This window comes from Arachis hypogaea, chromosome 9 (assembly GCF_003086295.3).
Source record: "Arachis hypogaea cultivar Tifrunner chromosome 9, arahy.Tifrunner.gnm2.J5K5, whole genome shotgun sequence".
NCBI lineage: Eukaryota > Viridiplantae > Streptophyta > Magnoliopsida > Fabales > Fabaceae > Arachis > Arachis hypogaea.
Genome location: NC_092044.1, coordinates 67,221,772 through 67,246,441, shown reverse-complemented (window position 1 = coordinate 67,246,441; position 24,670 = coordinate 67,221,772). Strand labels below are relative to the sequence as shown.

The 24,670-nt window shown below is 42.5% G+C and overlaps 1 protein-coding gene across 1 annotated transcript; it reads right to left on the bottom strand.

Moving 5' to 3' along the window:
- Window positions 1–20,093: 20,093 nt before the first annotated feature.
- On the bottom strand, window positions 20,094–20,768 carry LOC112709193 (uncharacterized). Its single transcript, XM_025761090.1, has one exon. It carries the CDS (start codon window positions 20,766–20,768, stop codon window positions 20,094–20,096), a length of 675 nt encoding a protein of 224 aa, XP_025616875.1.
- Window positions 20,769–24,670: the final 3,902 nt, after the last annotated feature.

Sequence of the window (24,670 nt, the reverse complement as noted above, 5' to 3'; positions counted from 1 at the left end):
AGTGAAGCTTCGAAACTCCTAGAAAGACCTGACAAATTCGAGGTCTCAGGAGGACTCTCTGAAGACAAAATTGTCTGAGCAGGGGAAAAAGGCTGAGGAGAATGCCAAAGAGATCAACAGGCTATTGGATTGGGACCTCGCCTTGATGAAAAATCTGAATGCTTCTCGTGGCGAGACTATTGCTACTGAGAAGAAAGTTAAAGAATTGGAGAAGAAGCTGAAGTCGGCGGAGAGCTCAGCGGCGACTGTCCGTCAGGAGGTGGCAGCCCTGAAGAAGAAAAACAAAGAGCTTGCGAGGGGGGCCCGGGAGGCCGTGAAGCTAACTGAGGAGGGGATCAAATTTCAGGTGGTCGTGCTAGCTCCCGATCTCGATCTGTCTCAAGTTGGAGCCCTCAAGACAGTTGAGGACCGGAAGATCGTTGATATCCTTAAGTCTTGAGATGGATGCTTCTTTCATCTTTTGTATTCCCTGTTTTGCTTTTTTGAAACTTGTTATCTTTATCTTTGGGCCTGTTTAAGGCGCTTTTTATTTGTAATGAACACTTTGGCATTTTATTTTAAGCCGTTTATGTTTTGTCGTTTGTTCGTTCGGGACGTTGCGGCTTTTGACTACTGTCGTTTTTCGCTTATTCGGGCCGTCGTAGCCTTTTGGTGTTTGGTTTACCATTTTTATGGTATTTTCCGCTTTTCGCTCATTGCTCTTTTAGCTTTTGGGTCCCTTTTGGTTCTCGGGGTGATCAGTCCCGAGTTTCCGTTAGGTCGACTGCTCGTCATTTTGTTGTTTTGTCGTATTTGTTGTAGATCTTGCAAAAGACAAGGTTATTATATATTCATATATAGAACTCAAAACAAAGGAAAGATGTGACACATAATTTTAAAGGAAACAAAAATAAAGAAAAATGGAAGAGTTAAAGTGGTTATGGAAGGGTCGTTCGGCTGCCAGGTCGTTTCCTCTTATGAGTAAAATCTTTTCAGGTTTGTCATGTTCCATGTTCTCGTCACTTCAGTTCCATCTAACTTTTCTAGCTTGTATCCACCTTTGCGAAAGACTTCTCTCACCCTATAAGGTCCTTCCCAATTTGCGGCCAACTTGCCTTCTCCCGGGGTCGGGGGTCCTATGTCGTTACATCGTAAGACTAGGTCGCCTTCCCCGAGGCTTCTCTTTAGAACTTTACTATTGTATCTTAGGGCTATCCTTTGTTTGATTGTTGTCTCTGTCAAGTGTGCCATCTGTCTTGTCTCATCAATCAAGTCTTTCTCGATCGCCTCGTCTCCTCCCCCAAGAAGTACTCTTGGACTCGGCTCCCCTATTTCGACTGGGATGATCGCGTCCACCCCGTATGTGAGTCGGAAGGGTGTCTCGCCGGTAGATGACTGGGGGAAAGTTCTATACGACCATAACACTGAAGCTAGCTTGTCTGTCCATGAGCCCTTCTTCCTTTCGAGTCATTTCTTTAGCCCTTTTAAGATGATCTTATTGGCCGCTTCTACTTGTCTGTTGCTTTGAGGGTGCTCGACCGAGGAGAACCTTTGCTTGATTCCTAGTCCTGAGAGGAATTATTTGAATTTCTTGTCAGTGAATTGTGTCCTATTATCTGATATGACGGATTCCGGGATTCCGAACCTGGTGATTACTTGCCTCCACATGAATTTCTAGCAATTTGCTGAAGATATACTGGCTAGTGACTTTGCTTTCACCCATTTGGTGTAGTAATCTATGGCCACTATCAAGTATTTCACTTGTCCTGGCCCGGGTGGGAATAGCCTCAGGAGGTCAATTCCGATTGGGCAAAAGGTCGGGGTGCCATCATCAAACTGAGTTCCTCAGGTGGGGCTTTGTGAAAGTTGGCGTTTTCTTGGCACTTCTTGCATTTTCTGACGAACTCCTGAGCGTCCGACATCATCGTGGGCTAGTAATACCCTGCTCGGATGATCTTCCTTGCCAACGATCTTCCTCCAATATGGTGACCACAACACCCCTCATGGACTTCGCTCAAGACGTAGTCCGTCTGATCGGAGCGTAGGCATTTGAGCAAGGGTTGGTGGAGTCCTCGTTTGTACAACTGCCCTTGTATGATCACATACTTGGGGGCTTCCCTCCTGGTGGCTTGTGCTTCTTTTTCATCTGGGGGCGTTTTGCCGTGCTCTAGGTATCAGAAGATAGGGTCTATCCATGAGGAGGAGCTTGGGGTTTGGGTTGCGCATAGGATTATTACTGGTTCTGTTGCCAGCCCCTGGGTCAGAGATCTATTTCTTGTTCCAGGTTTGAGTGCTCACTTGTTTGGAGAGAAGGTCTGCTCGGGCGTTCTTTTCCCTAGGGACGTGCTGGATTACAACATCCTCGAAGTTCTTGCATAATTCTCTTACCCTTTCTAGATTATTTTGTAGTAGTGTGTTGATGACTTACATCATCTACCCTTTTTCTTGCATAAAAAGGACCATAAAAGAGGCATAATCTCATTTGATCATTGCAATTCATGCCTTAATTGATGAATATTATAGTACATTACTTTGAAATGAGTTTGTGCTGGATTTCAGGTGGAGAAGACATAAAAAATTGGAAAGAAAATAACAAAACAAGTGGGGCATGTGAATCTGGCGTGCCACTTGGAACAAATGCCACCAAAATTTATTGGCGTGGCACGTTGGTACAACATTCTAGTGAGCAAAAATTGAAGACCATCAAAGGGGCATGGCACGCCAGGAGTAGGGCGTGGCATGCGAATACGTTACTAGAAGAACCACCACTATGGCGTGCCACTTTATGTCGAAGGCGTGGCACGCCAGCCCCAGAGTTCACTTGGGCGTGCCACTTGAAGACCAAGGCGTGACACGCCAAGCTTATAAGACCCACAATTGAATGGGCGTGCCACTTGAGCAACAAGGCGTGGCACGCCAGTAAACAAGGAGACAATGCAAAAGCTGGGTGTGCCACTTGGTATCGAAGGCGTGGCACGCCAGCTCAAGAATTCCCACTAAAGTGTGCCACTTGAGCAATAAGGCGTGGCACGCCAGCACCTAAGGAGGCCAAATAAAGCTGGGCGTGCCACTTGGTATCGAAGGCGTGGCATGCCAGCTTAATTATCTCACTTTGGCGTGCCACTTGAACATCCAGGCGTGGCACGCCAACCTCTGGGACCATGGTAAATGACGGGCGTGACACGCTGGTCTCATGGTGTGGCATGCTGGTAGTGTTTTCCAGAGGAGGAGTTAAAGGGCCAGTGAACTCAGGCGTGCCACTTGGGAGATGAGGCGTGGCACGCCAGCAAGAAGATGAAGCAAATGAAGGGCATGACATGCCAGTCTCATGGCGTGGCACGCTAGTAGTATTTTGCAGAGAGGAAGAAAAGGAGCCAATGAACTCAGGCGTGCCACTTGGATGACGAGGCGTGGCACGCCGGCAAGGGGTGAAGCTTTAAGTAGGGCATGGCACGCTAGACCTTGGGCATGCCACGCTGGTACAAATCTCCAGAAGCATATAGATAAGGGAAGTGACCTTGGGCATGCCACTTTTGTTCGAAGGCGTGGCACGCTAGGTTGCTTTGCCCTTTAAATTGTCCTGAGCGTGCCACTTTGATTTGAAGGTGTGGCACGCCAGGCTACATTGCCCTTTAAAATGCCTTGGGCGTGCCACTTTAGTTCGAAGGCGTGGCACGCCAGGGGTGAAACAGAGGACAGCATGCCACTTGAATGGAGAGGCGTGGCACGCCAAATCAGAAACAGAAGGAGCGTGACATGCCAGAGAAGTGCTAGTCACACGCCAGCTAGAAGATCATGTTTGTTGAGTTTTTTTTCCCTCTAAAATGTAATTTTCTTTTCACTTTTGTAATTTTCTTTTATTTTCTAGATCTAGGAGTAGTATAAATACCCTTAGAAGTATTGGAAAAGGGAGAAGCAAGTCACAGAGTTTAGTTTTGGTGGATTTCACTTTTTCACACTTCATCTCTTCCATCTTTTGTACTTTCTCTCTGAGCTATGAGTAGCTAAATTCCCTCTCATTGAGAGAGGGAGCTCTATTATACTTGATGGATTAATGATAGTGAATTTCTTCTTCTCTTCATCTTCTCTTTGATTTTCTAGAAGGAATTTCGATTTTAATGCTTAGTGTTCAATTAACTTGGAAAATAGATTGAATGCAAAATGGGTTTCATGGGATCCTTGGAAAAGGAAACATGAAACCATGCTAGAAATCCCTTCTCACACTTGAGTAGAATCTGGGTTTTGGTGTTTGGATATGGTGACATACAATCCTCCCTCTACCTGGACCTATGATGATGTGTGGTATAATCAGGAACCAAGCATATCTCTCTTCATGAGCAATTTGACTAAGGAATTGGCTATTGATCAAGATCTGAGAGATTGAGTCACCAAGGGATTGGGGCTCAATCAATCATGATTGCTAAGAGGTTAATGAGTTGCATGATTGAAGAGGATATGAGCTGGAATTAATCCAAAGAGACAATATCTCCTGATCTCAATGAATTCCCCCCATTCTTATCTCTCCCATTCTTTTATAGCCTTACTTATATTCTGCAAAATCCCATTCCCCTTTACATTCTTGTTATTTCTATTTCTGCATTTTATTGCTTTCTTTTATTTCTTTTGCCATTTATGTTTCTGCCATTTATAATTCTGCACACACAACTCATTCTGTTGAGCTTGACTAATTCACCAATTGATTAAAATTGCTTAAATCTACCAATCTCTGTGGATACGATCCCACTCCACTGTGGGTTAATACTTGACGATAATTTTGGTGCGCTTGCCAAGAGTGAATTCATCAAGATTATTGGGGAAGGGTAGTGAATTCAGCCCATCAAGTTTTATGGCGCCGTTGCCAGGGATTGGTTTGAATTGACAATGATTAAACCAATTGGAGAGCTAGATTAAGCATTTTTTTAAATTTTTTTTAAATCATTTCCTAGTGTAACTTTTAAATTCCTTTCTAATTTTTGTTTTTCTTTATTGTCTTTCTGAGATTTCTTTAGCTATTCATTGTTTATACTTTCACTCTTCTAACTGTTTGATTAATTGCATCACTCAAGCTAATCACTAATTTTAACTAAGGAGGTTTCTTCACTTGCTCTTTTCTTGCTGTGTGTTGGCTGTATGACAGGTAGAATAGGAGAGACTTTATCCTCTTTTGATAGTAAACCTGAGAGAACCTTCCTTAGATTGAGGAGGGAGACTAGAGGCAAGGGTATAGTTAGAGAAGAACCAGTAGAAGAAGATCTAACAACCACCATGGAAGATGAAGTGCACGAAGATGTTGGAGGAGCTGGAAATCAAGCTGGGCAAGAGAGGAGAGTCTTAGGCTCCTACATCAACCCAAATCCAGGAAACTGTGGCAACAGCATCCTCAAGCCAACAATCCATGCCAACAACTTTGAGTTGAAACCTCAACTCATCACACTAGTCCAGAATAACTGCTCATATGGAGGAGGTGCTCAAGAAGATCCAAATCAACATCTCAACACATTCTTGAGGATATGCGATACTGTAAAGTCTAATGGTGTACACCCTGACACCTACAAGCTATTTCTGTTCACTTTCTCACTCAGAGATAATGCAACAAAGTGGTTAGAATCATTCCCTAAGGAGAGCCTAACCAAATGGGAAGATGTTGTGAACAAGTTTCTAGCGAGATTTTACCCTCCATAGAGGATCAACAGGCTAAGAGCTGAGGTGCAAACCTTCAGACAAATATATGGTGAAACACTCTATGAGGCCTAGGAGGGGTTCAAAGATCTAACAAGGAAATACCCACCGATTATGTTTAATGAGTGGGTGCAGCTCCACATTTTCTATGAAGGATTAACATATAAATTGAAGAAGGCTGTAGACCACTCTTCAGGGGGTTCACTCAATAAGAAGAAGACCATTGAGGAAGCCATAGATGTCATTGAAACTGTAGCTGAGAATGACTACTTCTATGCTTCAGAAAGAGGCCAAAAGAAGGGGGTGCTGGAACTCAAATTCTATGGATGCCCTGTTGGCACAAAACAAGGCAATTGCAGCACAATTGGTAGCCTTAACCAAAAAAAATGGAAAATAATCAAGTTGCAGTTGTCCAAGCTCAAGCACCACCCCAAGAAGAAAATGAACCAGAAGTTGAATGTGAGCAAGCAAACTATGTGCATAACCCCTTTCGACCACTGTATGATCCCAACTCTAAGACATATAACCCGGGATGGAAGAACCACCCAAATTTTGGGTGGGGGAACCAACAAAATCACAACCAAGAGCACAACAAACCATACCAAGCCAATCAATACCAGAATCACATTTCCAACCATCAATCAAATAACAACAGACCTTGTCAAAATCCACCTCACACTTCATATCCTTCCAACCAGCAAACACACCACCATCAAGACACACTAACCCCAACCTTACAACCGTGTGAAATCAAGGGTAACTTTGAGAGAGTAGAGGCTGCAATAGCACAGCTATCATCACAGCTCACAGGAGCCATTTTCACCCTCTTGGAAAGGCAAGCACAAGCTGAAAAGAAGATACATGCCAACCAAGAAGAATACAGGTCAAATTTGTAGAACCAAGGTGCAACAATCTCAAAACTGGAAGCACAAGTGGGGTTCTTATCCAAGCAAATCCCAATGCCTACACACACATTTTCAAGTGACACTATGACCAACCTAAGAGGGGAATGCGAGACCATCACACTTATAAGTGGAAAAGTGATAGAAGAAGCCACCCAAAACCAGGAAAACCACGAAGAAGAAGCTGCAGAAAAGCCTAAAAATAAGAAGAAAGAAGAGGCCCCTAGCTCGTCTTCACCAAAGCCAATCTTGAAGCCTTATGTACCAAAGGCACCATACCCACAAAGGCTGAGGAAGGATGGGAAGGACAGCCAATTGTCCAGATTTTTGGAAATCTTCAAAAAGCTCTAAATCAACATACCATTTGCTGAAGTATTGGAGCAAATGCCCCTCTACGCAAAGTTCCTGAAGGAGCTCATGATAAAAAAAAAGAAACTGGGGTGAAAAGGAGACTGTAGTCCTAACTGAGGAATGTAGTGCCATCATACAAAAGAAACTCTCCCAGAAAATGAAGGACCCAGGGAGTTTCCAAATCCACTGCATCATAGGGGATATCACTATTGAAAAGGCTTTGTGTGACTTGGGATCTAGTATCAATCTCATGTCTTTGAACATGATAAGAAGGATGAGAATTGAGGAAGCCAAACCAACAAGAATGGCACTCCAACTAGCTGACAGAACATTCAAGTTTCCACATGGAGTGGTGGAAGATTTATTGGTGAAGGTGGGAGAATTCATCTTCCCAGCTGACTTTGTTGTGCTGGATATGGAAGAAGAGGCAAACACTTCAATTATCTTAGAAAGGCCATTCCTAGCTACTGTTGGAGCCATTATTGATGTGCAAAAAGGAGAACTAGTCTTGAGATTACACGAGGAAAAGATGGTCTTCAATATCTTCAAGTCAATGAGTTATCCCAAGGAAGCAATAGGAGAATGCATGATGGTGGACACCATAGAACAAATAGTCCAAGGAGTTTTGGAAGAAGAGCAATATGAAAGAAGTATGGAATTGGAGTAACAAGTACCACGTGAAGAACCACCACAAGGAACCATAGAAAGTACAATCATGACAAACCACAAAGACAACAATGAAGAAGAGGCACCGAAACTAGAGCTAAAAACCTACCTCCAAGCTTGAAATATGCCTATCTAGGTGACAACAGCACCTACCCAGTGATCATCAACTCAAGCTTGAGCAAGGAGCAAGAAGAGGAGCTCATCCAAGTGCTGAAACAACACAAGGATGCTATAGGCTGGACACTCACAGACCTAAAAGGGATTAGCCCTTCAATGTGTATGCACAAGATCCTACTTGAGGAGGGTTGATGAGCGGATAATTTATACGCTTTTTGGCATTGTTTTTAGTATGTTTTAGTTAGTTTTTATTATATTTTTATTAGTTTTTATTTAAAATTCACTTTTCTGGACTTTACTATGAGTTTGTATGTTTTTCTGTGATTTCAGGTATTTTCTGGTTGAAATTGAGGGACCTGAGCAAAAATCTAATCCAGAGGCTGAAAAAGGACTGCAGATGCTGTTGGATTCTGACCTCCCTGCATTCGAAATGGATTTTCTAGAGCTACAGAAGCTTAATTGGCGCGCTCGTAATTGCTTTGGAAAGTAGACATCCTGGGCTTTCCAGCAATATATAATAGTCCATACTTTGTCTGAGATTTGATAGCCCAAACCGGCGTTCCAAATCAGCTCAAGACTGCCTGGCGTTTAACGCCGGAACTGGCACAGAAGTGGGAGTTAAACGCCCAAACTGGCATAAAAGCTGGCGTTTAACTCCAAGAAAAGTCTCTACACGAAAATGCTTCAATGCTCAGCCTAAGCACACACCAAGTGGGCCCGGAAGTGGATTTATACGTCATTTACTCATTTTTTTGTAAATCCTAAGCTACTAGTTCTCTATAAATAGGACCTTTTGCTATTGTATTTTTCATTTGGGTAGCTATCTTCGAGTAGTCTTATGCTATCTTAGATCATGGGGCTGGCCTCACAGCCATGCCTAGACCTTGTTCTTATGTATTTTCAACGGTGGAGTTCACCATAGATTAAGGTGTGGAGCTCTGCTGTACCTCGAGTATTAATGCAATTACTATTGCTCTTCTATTCAATTAAGCTTATTCTTGTTCCAAGATATTCATTCGCACTCAAGAACTTGATGAATGTGATGATTATGTGACGCTCATCATCATTCTCACTTATGAACGCGTGCCTGACAACCACTTCCCTTCTACATGCAAACAAGGCTGGAATGTGTATCTCTTGGATTCCTTAATCAGAATCTTCGTGGTATAAACTAGAATTGATGGCGGCATTCTTGAGAATCCGGAAGGTCTAAACCTTGTCTGTGGTATTCTGAGTAGGATTCAAGGATTGAATGACTGTGACGAGCTTCAAACTCGCGATTGTGGGGCGTTAGTGACAGACGTAAAAGAATCACTGAATTCTATTCCGACATGATCGAGAACCGATAGATGAATAGCCGTGCTGTGACAGAGCGCGTTGAACATTTTCACTGAGAGGAGGGGACTGTAGCCATTGACAACGGTGATGCCCAACATACAGCTTGCCATTGAAAGGAGTAAGAAGGATTGGATGAAGACAGTAGGAAAGCAGAGAGATGGAAGGGACAAAGCATCTCCATACGCTTATCTGAAATTCTCACCAATGAATTACATAAGTATCTCTATCTTTATTTTATGTTTTATTTATCTTTTAATCATTAATCCTCCATAACCATTTGAGTCCGCCTGACTGAGATTTACAAGATGATCATAGCTTGCTTCATACCAACAATCTCCGTGGGATTGACCCTTACTCGCGTAAGGTTTATTACTTGGACGACCCAGTGCATTTGCTGGTTAGTTGTGTGATGTTGTGATAAAGAGTTGAGATTGCAATTGAGCATACCATGTTGATGGCACCATTGATGATCATAATTTCGTGCACCAAGGGTGCCAAGCCCTCAAGGGAACAACAAAGAAGGTTGAATCCAACCATGAATGAGGTAGTCCAGAAAGGAGTGTTGAAGTTGTGGCAAGCTGGGGTGACCTACCCCATCTCAGACAACCCTTGGGTGAGCCGGGTACAGGTAGTTCCAAAGAAAGGAGGAATCACTGTTGTACCAAATGAGAAGAATGAGCTGATACCAACAAGAACAGTAACCGGTTGGCGCTTGTGCATCAACTACAGGAAGCACAATGAAGCCACCAGGAATGACCACTTCCCCCTACCATTCATGGACCAAATGCTCGAGAGTTTAGCTGGACATGAATACTACTGCTTTCTTGATGGTTATTCGGGTTACAACCAAATAGTTGTAGACCCATAGGACCAGGAGAAAACTTCATTTACTTGTCCATATGGTGTTTTTGCTTACAGGAGGATGCCCTTTGGACTGTGCAATGCACTTGCAACATTCCAAAGGTGTATGCTCTCCATATTTTCGAACATGATTGAGAGGTTCATCAAGGTGTTTATGGATGACTTCTCTGTATTTGTTAACACATATTCTGATTGCTTGCATCACTTAGCCCTGGTGCTAAAAAGATGCCAAGAGACCAACCTTGTTTTAAATTGGAAAAAATGCCATTTTATGGTTACAGAAGGAGTGGTCCTTGGTCATAAAATCTCAAAGAAGGGCATAGAAGTAGACAGAGTAAAGGTAGAGGTGATTGAAAAGTTACCTCCACCTTGCAATGTCAAAGCAATCATAAGCTTTTTGGGACACACTGATTTTTATAGGAGGTTTAATAGAGACTTCTCTAAGGTTTCCAAGCCATTGAGCAACCTACTTGTCTCTAATGTGCCTTTTATTTTTGATAATGAATGCATGATAGCCTTTGAGGAGCTTAAGAACAAACTTTCCTCTGCACCTATCATAGCACCACCATGTTGGGATCTACCCTTTGAGTTGATGTGTGATGCATCAGATTTTACTGTGGGTGCTGTTTTAGGACAGAGGAAGGATAAATTGGTGCATGTCATTTATTAAGACAGCAAGGTCCTTAATGAAAATCAAAGGAACTACACCACTACAGAGAAGGAATTACTTGCCATTGTCTTTGCTTTTGATAAATTTAGATCATATCTCATTGGTTCTAAAGTAATTGTATTCACTGATCATGCAGCACTTAAATACTTGCTTACAAAACAAGAATCCAAGCCAAGGCTAATAAGATGGATCCTGCTACTCCAAGAGTTTGAGATCAAAATTAAGGATAAGAGTGGAGCAGAGAACAAAGTTGCTGACCACCTCTCAAGGATCCTACAAGAGGAAGAATGAGCATACCATCTTGTAGTGAATGAAAGCTTCCCAGATGAGCAATTGATGATGATACAAGAGACCCTTTGGTTTGCTGACATAGCCAATTTCAAGGCCATTGGGGAACTACCAACCAACATCAACAAACATATGAAGAGAAAGCTCATCAAAGATGCCAAATACTATATCTGGGATGAGCCATACTTGTTCAAAAAGTGTGCTGATGGGATCTTGAGGAGGTGTATATCCCATGGAGAAGGACAAGAGGTGCTTTGGCAATGTCATGGTTATGCATATGGAGGCCACTTTAGTGGAGAAAGAACAGCAGCAAAGGTGCTCCAATGTGGATTCTACTGGCCAAGCATTTTCAAGGATGCAAAGGACTTGGTGTCAAGGTGTGATGAATGCCAGAGGGCTGGCAATTTACCCAAGAATAATGAGATGCCACAGAGATTTATAATGGAACTAGAACTATTCGATGTATGGGGGATTGACTTCATGGGGCCTTTCCCATCCTCCTACTCAAATAGTTATATACTTGTGGCTGTAGATTATGTGTCAAAGTGGGTGGAGGCTATTGCCACCACCACAAATGACAACAAGGTTGTAATGAGCTTCTTAAGAAAGAACATTTTCAGCAGGTTCGGAGTTCCCAGAGCACTCATTAGTGATGGAGGGACACATTTCTGTAATAAACAACTAGAAGCACTCCTTCTCAGATATGGAGTCAAACACAAGGTGGCAACCCCTTATCATACGCAGACCAACGGGCAAGCAGAGATTTCCAACAGTGAGCTAAAAAGGATTCTCAAAAAAACTGTTGGAAGCTCAAGGAAGGACTGGTCTAAGAAGCTAGATGTTGCTCTATGGGCCTACAGGACAGCCTTCAAGACCCCCGTTAGGATGTCACCATACCAACTAGTATTTGGCAAGGCTTGCCACTTGCCAGTTGAACTGGAGCATAGGGCCTTCTGGGCTCTAAAACTACTGAATTTTGATGAGCAAGCTGCTGGAGAAAAGAGGATGAGGCAACTCAACGAGCTGGAAGAATTTAGGAACCAAGCATATGAAAATGGAAAGATCTACAAAGAGAACACAAAAAGATGGCATGATCAAAAGATAGCAAAGAGGGAGTTCACTGAAGGACAAAAGGTGTTATTGTACAATTCTAGACTTAGGTTCTTCCCTGGGAAGCTTAAGTCTAGATGGTGTGGACCCTTCACCATCATCAAGGTGTATCCCTATGGTCAAATGGAGCTCATGGAGGACAAAACACAGAGAACCTTCACTGCAAATGGACATAGACTCAAGCACTACCTAGGGGACTCACTGGATGAAAGAAGAGTGAGCTACCACCTCAACTAAAAAAGGAAGAACGTCAAGCTAGTGACGATAAAGAAGCGCTGGTTGGGAGGCAACCCAACACTTTATATCCTTTTGATTTATTGCTTTATTAGAAGTAGATTGTAAATATTAGCTTAGGAAGTTAATTTCAATTTTGATAGTTAAGATAGCTTTGTGAGTTGAATTGTGTGCTATTTTTTTGGAAGTGCAGCTGGATGAAAGCATTTACTAATGATGATGAGTGATTGGGCTAAAAACTAGCTAAAAAGCTAAGTTTGGTGTGGCCACTCACCAACTTGATATAGGCTTACAAGCATTTGGATAAATTAAATTTTTAAGGAGTAGGCCCAGAGATTAAGTTTGGTGTGGCCACTACCATACGAGAATCAATTAGCAAGCCCAATACCACTCAATGTGGAAGCATTTAATACATTGGTGGAGGCTTGAATGAGGATTTTAATGTGTTCAGGGGAGATTAGACATAGAGAATGTGAAAGGATTGGAATTATTTCTTCTCCATGAACACATTAAAAACCCAATAATGAACCCAATTTATTGAGATGCAAATGAATTATGTTTGGTGTCCCAAGGGACACCCATCAGTTGCAATCCCATTCACTAGCATTAAAAAGGAATGTGGAGGATCAATTTGTCATTACTAATGGGGTTTTTTCATTTTCTTTTTTTTTCAGGAGATTGAATGGGGCCCACTTGATGGATAACAAGGAGGTCAAAGTGTACTTACACTTTGGAACTCAACATCTTCAGAGAGCACAGTCGGATAAGGGTTGGTGCCTCTTCCCACGCTAGGTGCCACTCCCCAAGTGGAAAACATTGAATTCCCTTCTTTTGCCACCATTAGAACACACCCTTCACTCCTATAAATCCCCTACCCTCCCCAATCCCTCCACATAACAAACTCACAGAGACCTTTCTTTCTTCTCTCGTTCTTCTTTTTCTTTTTCTTTCTACTTGATTAGGACAATCAAGTGCTAAGTTTGGTGTTGGGGAAAAACCTTGTTTTGCTTGTGTTTCTTTGTAACACTTCACTAATATCTCAGAACCCTCAAACACTTTCTCTCTCTCCACCCAATGGCACCACCAAGATCCTCAACCTCAAAGAAAAGAAAGACCAAAGAACCAACCTCAGGTTCCTCAAGCTCAAACTTTAATGAGTATAAATTCCTCTCATAATTCAACCAAAACCAATTCTATGGTTAGGTGAGTGAGAAGGAGATCATCCCAGAGGTCATCTTTCAACTAGGAAGGAATGAGCACCTTGAGATCAACATTGTGATCAATAATAGGGGCTGGGCACTCTTCTGCAACCCACCAAAGAAAGTGATGGAAGGAGTGGTAAGGGAGTTTTATGCCAATGCCGTGCCACAACCAAGGTAAACTTATGGGTATATTAGCTATGTGAGGGGGAAGACCAATGACTATAGTCCCTCTAACATAGAAAGGGTGCTGATGGTGAAAAGGGTCAACTCCACTCGAAGTTATGAGGAGAGGATGAAGCAACCAGACCCAGGATTTGATAAAATTCTGAATGAAATTTGTGTACTAAATGTGCAGTGGATCAATGATAAAGATGGAAAACCCAACCAGCTGAGGAGAAGGGACTTGAGCCCCCAAGCTAGGGGTGGTTAGACTTTGTGAGAAGGTCTTTGATCCCTACATCAACCACATCTGAGGTGACCAAGGAGAGGGCTGTACTTATATACAGTATAATGAAGGGAGAAGACATGAATGTTGGGGAGTTGATTGCCAACAACATCAATAAGATACTGAAAAGCACTAACGAGAGCACAAGATTGACATTCCCCAACATCATACAAGAGCTATGTGATGACGTTGGAGTTGAAAAGGTGATTGATGAGGTGTTGGTGAAGCAAGATAAGCCTATAACTACCAAGAAGATGGCCAAGGTGTTGGCCGTCAATCCACTTCAAAGGGCTAGAGAGCATAGAGCTCACGCTCATGTGCCACCACAACAACAACAAGAGGAAGAGGAGGCAGAGGAGCAACCACAATTTCTGGCGCTTTAACCACCACTGTACCAACAATATCAACAATTTACTGAAGGAATGAACTGGGAGCAGCTGCAAGGAGACGTGTACCAAATGAAGGAAGATCTGCATCAATTGAGGGAAGATGTCAGCCAATTTCAAAGTGGCCAAAGGGAGCAATGGAACCATGTGAATGAGAAAATACACAACCTCCAAGGAAGTTTTGAGCAAGCTAGGAAGGAGCAGCAAAAGGAGTTTGATTGGGGTGAGGTGCGAAGTGCACTTAACAAGGTGGTGGAGCAAAACAAATGGCAGCAGAGGAACCTTGCTGAGTTCAGGCATCTCTATGATGCCCGAACCATTTCAAGGAGACAATATGATATCAACACACAGGCGAAGCTGAATCACCTGTGTAATGCTGTGGCCGCCATCAACCCCGGATACCCAACTTTCATGCAAGGGCTAGAAGAATTGAGTGCTAGACAAGAAGAGATTCTAGCTAAGCATAAGGAGGATGAAAGAGATTATATGGTGAGGCTGGGTTTCTGGAAGCCCAAGGACAAGAAAGCACAAGAAGGATCCTCCAAAAAGGGTGGAGATGACTCCTCCCCCTCCAAGAAGAAGGACAAAGGCAAGGGGCCAATGAAGTGAAGAAGCTGCATAAGGTTGTTGAGTTCCATGGTTGACATTTCCCAAATTTCTGAATTCTGCTTAAGTTTTTATCTGTTTACTTTATGTTTGAGAATAATTGATATTGTTAGGATAGTTTATGTTTTATTCTGCTTGAAGTCTTTTGTGAGTCCTTTGATATGCAAGAAAGAAAATGCAATGATAACTGTGGTCTTCATTTTCATCAATAAAGTAGAGTTTGTTTCCATAAGAGTTGTTGTGAGTGTGAACAAGAGTAAATGAGACTAAGACCAAGAAAGCTTATTCAAAGAACTAAGGAATAAAAGACTAAGTGAAGAACCTTGAATGAAGTGAAAAGAAAAAAAATGAGTCATGAAAAGTAACTAGTCCTAGAAGGCATGACAAGTAGAAGTTGAAGGATGTTCCTTGAATATCTATAGAACCAAGAAGTAGTAAGCAACAAAGACCCAAGGCTCTGAGCATCAACTACTAAGGAGGGAAAAGAAACATTGAAAAAAAAAACTCAAAAAGAGTTAGAACCTCTAGTAGATGCTTGTGGTGAAGATGTGTCAAGAAGAGGCCTGGGCAAGTAAATCCTCAGGGGTGTTTCAACACCTAGCACCCTAAAGTCAACTAACTTGGGAGTGTTGATTGAAAGCCTAACTAAAAGGCTGTCTTGAGATAAAACACTTAGAGTTGTGGTCAATAAACAGAAAAGAAGCACAAAAGAGAAAGAAAGAATTAAACTTTACTACTTCAAGGTGACAATCAATGAAAAGGACCCCTAAGACACATACTTAGAAAAACCTTTAAGGATCTAAGAGCTTTTTGTGATATTCAAAGCACTCATGCATGTGTTGAGCATTTAGTCCAATTCCTAGTTATATAGTGCATACATTCATGGTCAAGTGTCAATTCACCAAAAAGACCCCACACATTGATTTGCTTGGGACAAGCAAAGCTTAAGTTTGGTGTTGTGATGACTTACATCATCTACCCTTTTTCTTGCATAAAAAGGACCATAAAAGAGGCATAATCTCATTTGATCATTGCAATTCATTTCTTAATTGATGAATGTCATAGTACATTGCTTTGAAATGAGTTTGTGCTGGATTTCAGGTGGAGAAGACATCAAAAATGGGAAAGAAAACAACAAAACAAGTGGGGCGTGTGAAGCAAGCATGCCACTTGGAGCAAACGCCACCAAAATGTATTGGCGTGGCACGCCAGAAGCTGGGCGTGGCATGCTGGTACAACATTCCGGAGAGCAAAAATAGAAGACCATCAAAGGGCCGTGGCACGCAAACACATTACTAGAAGAACCACCACTATGGCGTGCCACTTTATGTCGAAGGCGTGGCACGCCAGCCCCAGAGTTCACTTGGGCGTGCCACTTGAGGACCAAGGCGTGACACACCAAGCTTATAAGACCCACAATTGAATGGGCATGCCACTTGAGCAACAAGGCGTGGCATGCCAGCTCAAGAAGTCCCACTAAGGCGTGCCACTTGAGCAACAAGGCGTGGAATGCCAGCACCTAAGGAGGCCAAATAAAGCTAGGTGTGCCACTTGGTATCGAAGGCATGGCACGTCAGCTTAATTATCTCACTTTGGTGTGCCACTTGAACATCCAGGCGTGGCACGCCAACCTCTGAGACCATGGTAAATGATGGGCGTGACACGCCGGTCTCATGGCGTGGCACGCTGGTAGTGTTTTCCAGAGGAGGAGTTAAAGGGCCAGTGAACTCAGGCGTGCCACTTGGGAGATGAGGCGTGGCACGCCAGCAAAAAGATGAAGCAAATGAAGGGTGTGACACGCCAGTCTCATGGCGTGGCACGCTGGTAGTATTTTTCAGAGAGGAAGAAGATGAGCCAATGAACTCAAGCGTGCCATTTGGATGACGAGGCATGGCACGCCGGCAAGGGGTGAAGACAGCTTTAAAGATAGCTTGGAGGTCGTCCATAAGGCTGCTTGGTTCTGCCATTTTTACTAGGACGTCGTCGACGTAGACCTCTACCGTTTTGCAGATGAGGTCATGGAAAACCTTGCTCATCAGTCTTTGGTAAGTGGCCCCTGCGTTCTTTAATCCAAATGGCATTACTTTGTAGCAATAAGTGCCTCCTGGTGTTATGAATGCTGTCTTTTCCTGATCAGGTCGGTGTATCGGGATCTGATTATAGTCAGAGTATACATCCATGAAGTTGAGGAAACGATATCCTGCTGCCGAGTCTACCAAGGCGTCGATGTTGGGGAGGGAAAAAGAGTCTTTGGAACATGCCTTGTTCAAGTCAGTGTAGTCGACACACATTCTCCATTTTCCACTAGCTTTTTTACTAGGACGACGTTGGATAGCCATGTCGAGTATTCGAGTTCTTTGATGAACTCTGCTTCAAGTAGCCCGATTGTTTGTTTGGCGACCTCACTGGCCCTTTCTTGGGACATTTTCCTTCACCGTTGTGCTACTGGTTATGTATATGGTTTTGTGGGATATCACCTCGAGATCTAAGCCTGGCATGTCTGATGGCGTCCATGCGAAGAGGTTGCCATTTGCCCTTACAACCTCCATGAGGGGGCCTTTGAGTTCATGGGGCAAATTTTTGTTTACGAAGGTAAACTATTCTGCCGACTTTCCTATATGGAATTTCCCCATGTCCCCTTCTGGTTCTGGCCTTGACTTGTCTTCCATCCTTACATCCAGGTCGGCCAAGAACACGCCAGCCGCCTTCTTAGATTCCTTCCTTAGGGAGAGACTGGCATTGTCGCATGCGACCGCCGCTTCCAAGTCTCCCCTAATAGAGCCAACAGTTCCTTTGTCTGTCACGAACTTCATTGTTAGAAATTTGGTGCATATCACAGCTGAAAATTCGTTGATGGTTTTCCTTCCTAAAATGATGTTGTAGGCTGTGGAGTCTCTGAGGACTACGAAGTCCACCATAACCGACCTCCAAGCGTCACCAGCTCCAAGGCAGATTGGGAGTGAGATCGTCCCGTAGGTCTTTATGTAGTTGTCGCCTAGCCCCATGACACCGTGTTGGTGAGCCTTAAGGTCGGACTCCCTGAGTCCCATTGCGTCAAACATGTTCCTGAATAGGATGTTGGAGTCAGCTCCAGTATCGACGAGGATTCGCCTGACCAACCCGGTCCCAACCATTGCCGTGATCACCATGGGGGGGGGTTCTTAGGGATGTCATGAAACCACTAATCTTCTAGGCCGAAGGATATCATGGGAGGTCCTCCGTTTGGGGTGGCGGGACCTCCCGTCGAAATAGAGAGGATCCGAGTATCCTTCTTTGCTACTGACTTAGATTGGGGGTATCACATCCGACCACAACGTTAACCACAAAACTTATGGGGTTGTCAATGGCCCCTGTGGGTTCTTGTCTTGCCTTGACAGTCCGACTTCGATCTTCTTCTGAGCGCTCCTATTCTCATCTTCTTAGCTCTCGGATAAGTCGGGAGAACTCATTCAACTTTCCTTCCCAGATGGCCTATTCTAAGGCATCTTTGAGGTCGAAATAGTCTTGGGTCTTGTGCCCGAAACCCTTGTGGTAATCGCAGTAGAGGCTTTTGTTGCCTCCCGTTCTCTCTTTGAGTGGTCTAGGTCTGGATAGGATTCCCTTGTCTGTGATTTGCTGGTAGACTTCCACTATGGGCGCCCTGAAAGGCGTGCAATTCATGAACCTTCCTACCCGTGGGGGCTGCTTGGGTTGCTTCCCTAGGGTGCCGTCCTGGGGGGCTTCCTTATATCTGTCGATCTGGGGGGTTTGCCGGGCTGGGGGTTTGGGAGCTGCCGTTTGTTGGCTGTTTCATAAAACACTATTTTGTGATTCATATTGTGTTTAATTGCGTGGTTTTATCAGGTCTTCGCCCACTTATTCATATGATTTGCATGTATTTATAATTCCTTCCTAAAAATACTCTATGATTGAAAACTTGCTTCCTAAAAACCTTTTAGTTGTATATTTTTATCTTCCTTCGTAACATTCGATGCCGTATTCTATGTGTTAAGTGTTTCAGGCTTCATAGGTCAGGAATGGCGTAAGGAATGAAGAGGAAGCATGCAAAAATGGAATGAACACAAGGAATTGAGGAGATGACCAGCAAGAAGTCACGCGGTCGCATAGCTCACGCGATCGCGCGAAATGGAAGAAATCAGAGTGATGCGTTCGCATGCCTGATGCGACCGCGCGGATTGGAAGCTGCACGAACGACGCGAATGCGTGGACGACGCGCACGCATGGTACGAGAAACGCTGAGTGACGCGAACGCGTAGACAACGCGGCCGCGTGACGTGTGCGATCTGCAGAATTTCAGAAGTCGCTGGCACAGATTCTGGGCCGCATTTCAACCCAGGTTTTTGTCCAGAAACACAGATTAGAGCCAAGGAACATGCAGAGACAGAACAACAATTTTCATTCTACACAATTTCAAGTTTTTAGATCTGAATTTACTCCTTCCCTAGGTTTTTCACTTGACATTCATAAATTAGGATTTTGAAGATTCTTGGCTTTAGCTTTTGAGAAGAGTCTACCTCTGGTACTAGTCATCATAGTCTGTTATTTACTTTTCATTTACTCTTCCATATTCTTAATTCCTCCAGAGTTGACATTGGATTATTTTTCATAGTTTATTAATACAAGACTATTTTATTTTTAATTAATCTCTTTTATTATTATTTATTTTGTCTTCTCTTATTTTCCCTATTGACTTTGTGAAGTCTATAATTACGATGAGTGAGTAGTTCTCCAACTTGATTGGGAGTTGATTAAAAGGAGAACCTTGAGTTGGAATACTCAAGAGTTCAATTATAATTGGTTCATTGTTGGTTGGCTTGTTTGTCACTAACTCTAATCCTTCCCAAGGGAGAGGATTAGGACTTGTGAATAGAAGTTGACTTTTAATTTGACTTTCCTTCATTCGTTGAGGGTTAACTAAATCAAAACAATGACTAATTATTAATTACTCTCGATAAAATTCTAACAAGCATAGAACTTCCAATTAATCTTCTCCCAGTCAAGATTTTATTTAAATCATATAATTTCTCTAATTTAATTTTCTGTTCAACAAATTCAAAACCCCTTTTGAAAACCTCTGATTGATAAAATAGCACATCTTCCTGCAACTCGTTGGGAGACAACCTGGGACTCATACTCCCAGTATTTTATTTCTGAAATTTGTGAAAACCCTTTTAAAAATTGATGAGTAGATTTTTGCCGGTTAAGAACTGTACTCACAACACCATTTTTCTAATTAATTCTTAATCTGCCAATTTCTGCTCACGTCATTGCTACAACCTGACTTACTTCCTCATCATTGATGTATTCCTTGGCCATGCTTTGAATTTCTTGCATTGACCAGACATGCTTGGTAGTGAGGTGCTTCCTAAAGTCCTCGTTTAGCAGGCCGTTCGTTAGCCAAAGACTAGCGACTGAGCCCGTAAGGCCGTCAATCTCTAGACACTCATCGTTGAATCTGTCCAGGAACTTCCTGGTCGGCTCCCCGGGTTTTTGGGTAACACCTAGCAAATTGATTGGGTGTTTTGCCTTGGCTATGCGTGTCGTGAACCGAGTCAGGAAGCTTTGGGAGATGTCGGCGAAAGCTGTTATGGATCCTTGCGGGAGGGCATTGAACCATTGAATCACTGGGCCGGCTAGCGTTACAAGGAATGCTCGGCATCTGTTGGCGAAAGCTGTGATGGATCCTTGCGGGAGGGCATTGAACCATCGAATCGCTGGGCCGGCTAGCGTTACAAGGAATGCTCGGCATCTAACCACGTTGCCTACCCCCTCCAAGTTCATCCTTGCTTCAAAGGCTGTGATATGCTCCAGAGGATCCTTAGTCCCATCGTACCTCATGTCCGTTGGCTTGTCGAAAACCTTTGGAAGCCAGACCTTGAGGATCGAGGGGTGGAAAGGGGTGGCTCCCATGATGATGGGTTCCTGTTGTTCCATGGCTCTCGGTCTTGTCTTGGTGAGGTCGGGAGGTCACCTGCGAGCATGCCTCGTCGCACTTTGTTGGGCTTCTTTCTTGGCTCCCGGGTCTTTGGGAGGGGGAGCGGGTGCGAGTGCGAGATTGGCTGGTGTCGCCGCGAGAGTGGCTGATGTCTCCGTGGGATCGGCTTCTCACTGCCAGCTCCCGTTCAAGGTTTTGTACTCTGTGTCTAAAGGGATGTCTTTCGGGGGTCCTCCGATGTGGGAAGTCGCTCTATGTCTATAGGGTCCCTACAGACGGTGCCAATATTTGATGTGACGTGATCCCGGGTGCTTGAGGGGTCGGGTGCTAACGGGAGAGGGTGGTCGGGACCCTGAGTCAACCTGGAACTGAAGATGGTGCGGATGACAAGTTGGGGACGCCGGAGGTGATGCGATGGGGGGTGGCCACTTGCATGGATACTCCGACGGTCAAGTTAGTGTCCGTACGAAGTGATGGCCGAATTAGGTAAAAGTGTGACGTACGTCGGGGGGAGAGCTGACCTCTCCCTTTTTATACTGTGCTGGGCGGGCCCTATGAATGACCTAGCCCATTGCCCAAAAAGCTTCCATGAGCTGTCGTAATCCACGTGGGAGGGGCAGGTCGTTCCGGACCCCAAATCGGGGCTTTGGGTCATAATCCGAAGGTACGGGCCCGATTGGTGTCCTGGGCCGTACGGATGGTAAATCGGGTATGCCCTAGGACCCGACCTGTCGGACCCTCTTTTGTGAGGGATGTCTTGGGCCTGGGTCAGGGGTGGTGTCTCGATGGCTGGACGCTTGTTAGTCTGTAACAAATTACATTAAGGGCAAAAGATAATGCCAACCATGACAACAATAGTAGAGGCAGAAGAAGATATAAACGACGAGGCCTGAGATAGAACAAAAGCAGTGAGTATAGGTAGAATGATGACCAACAACAAAAGTGGATGTGTGTTTTGTTTTTTGTGTGTGAAAAATACAATGAATGTTTGAATAGAGATTATTAAAAAGAAAGATGTTAAAATTAGGTTTTAATCCTTTTGGGATGTACAATGTGACTAAAAATGAAAATTCTTTTAATCTTTTGGGTTGGATTGCTCATAATTAAAAATCGAGTCAAAAACAGAAAAATTAATGTAAAATTAACAATTTATATGGTTATGAAATTTAAAATGCTAAATTTTACTGATTTCTTGCTATAATTTTTGTTGAGTTTAAGAAAAATATAATTTAATTTGATGATGACAAACACATCATATATGGTTGGGTCTAAAAGCCCAAGTGATTGTTTGACAAGGTGCATTTTATGTGCCTAAGTGCTTGTTTGATAAAGTAAATTTTATGTGTAGGCCCATGTTAAAAGTTTAGCCCAATATTGATGCTTCTTGTGCAAATTACTACTTTTTGATTTGGATGGCTCATAAGCCCAGCTTATAACACAACAAACAACCATAGAAGGAAAAGCCTTTGTGTGCTGTATTCTTACGCTAGAGCATCAACTTGGGAAAAGAAGTTACAAGGAAATTAGGTTCTCTTAAATATATGTTTTCATCAAATGGTTGGAGGAAAAAAAATTATAGGAAGAATCAATGGTGACGATTCAAGTAGTATAACAAAGGACAGATGACCTTTACCACCAGAAGGAAGAAAAAGTAGCAGCAAAGACAACTGACAAAGCACTTCTCCTAAGCACAATTTTCTGCTGTAGCTATGCATTGCTCCTCTGCAACTTTGCGCCTCCACTACCTTTGGGACTATGCTCTTATTCTAGGAGAAGAAGACAAGCAATACACTGTCTTTATACTCAAACATTATCATCAAGGACAACTTCATGTTTTGGAATTGTAATGGCCTAGTTTTTGGTAAAATAGAACTTTTTTTCAAAGAAACGGATTTTTTTTCAAAAGTTCAATGAAGTAGCACCTCTATTGCGCAGTCAAGCACCTCTACTGAACAAGCAAGAACCTGAAGCACCTTACCATGCAGTCAGCTCCCAATGCGGCAGAAAACTGAATTTTCAGACCACCTCGGCTAGAAATTTCAAAATCCCGAGAATCATGGTTAAGCTCGCCTTGATGAGCCGGAACGGAATTCCGAGAGAAAAATATAATACATTATTATTATGATTATTATATTATATTATATTATATTATATTATAATTTTACCCACTTTAGGTAAATCTGAGGTAAGTTTAATAATATTATAACCAGATCTAAAATCTACCGGCATAAACTAATGCCAGCACTCTCCAATGAATCTAGCTATGCTAATGCACCATCATAGGTCTTTTATACCCGAGATAATCATGTTACTAGTATCATTTATACTAGTAGCTCATATATTTACTTTGGTAGTTGGTGCGAATTTAAAAAACCACAAACTAATCGACAAGTGCACCGGGTCATACAAAGTAATACCTCAGGTGGTGAGGGTCGTTCCTATGAGAATTTATGGTCCAAGAAACAATAATTGAATGATTTACTTAGTCAGACATGTAGAAAAGAATGTTTTGGGTTCAAATTGCATTAAATAGTAAATCAAGAGAATTGAGAAAGCAAGTAGTAAATTGGTTGTGAGAATTATATGAGAAAACAGTTAAGGTTTTGGAAATATTTACTTTTTCATATTAACAAATTCTTATTAACCACTTTGATTCAATTCACAAAAAACTTTAAGTGATTAGATTCTAATTCCTTGGTAATTTAATCTTCTTCTAACTCAATCAACTGCCAATTTCTTTGTCACTCAATCTAATTAGAGGGTTTAAGCTCAAACCCTGGTTTATAGCCACACAAAACCCTAAAGATCCAAAGATGATATGATTATATGTCACATATCACATTAAATTCATATAATTAGAGAGTTATGAGAATTCAGTTTCAAGCTGTTATTCAAGTGAGATAACTTTTCCGAGATTCAACAAGAATTCAATTTAGAAAAGAGTTATTTTTCAATACACTCTAATCCGTAGGATAAAGAAGGAAATAGATTCTTGAATATAAATCAAAATCAGAAGTAGAAAACAATAGTTATTAATCCATTCAAATAAATAGAGCTCATAACCTTAACAATGGTGGTTTAGTTGCACATGATGTGGAAACCCTAACAGAGAAAAGTGTAATGCAGAAAAGGAGAAGAAGAAGCCCTAGGCCAAGATCTCTTCTCCTTTTATATCTGATCCTAATTAATGTAAAATATATTTTCTAAAACCTAAAATAATTTTTCTTAATTTAAAAATTAAACTCTAAAATCTAATTACATCAAATAATAAAATTTAAAGATTTCGCAAAAGTCTTCTAGGTTAGAGTTTGGCGCCAAACTTGAGTTATACCAAGTTTGGTGCCACTTTGTGTGTACAACGGGCACCTATTCCAATGTCTTCAGTGCTAAATGCCAGTGATGCGGTGTTTGGCGCTACCATGGGCGAATTAGATTGTGACTTATGTGGTGATCCTGGTGCCAAACTTGGAGTTTCCAAGTTTAGTGCCACTATGACCGAATCATGAGTTCCTGGCACTAAACTTGGATGAGTGAAGTTTGGCGCCGCCTTCTGTATGCATGTGGCTCTGTTTCTCCTTTCTGAACTCCGTAAAATCTGCTTGAACACTACCTGAAATGAATCAAATTGCACACAACTCAAAGTAGCATTCATAGTGGCTTAAAACACCTAAAAATTGATTAAACTTAACAAATTCAAACACAAAGTCACTAAGAAAAGATAAGAAAGATACTCACTCATCAGTAGTGTAAATATTTGTGATCTAATACATCTAGCTTTATTAATTGTCTCCCTAATAATATTTTAACATTATTTTTCTTAATCTTATAACTTTATGGCCCACCCAAGAACCAGCCACCTCCACCTTCATTTTGCTTCATGATCCATTGAGTTTGAGAGAGA

Coding starts and splice junctions, on each gene's coding strand:
- LOC112709193 (XM_025761090.1), bottom strand. CDS start 20,768: ATGGAACAACAGGAACCCATCATCATGGGAGCCACCCCTTTCCACCCC.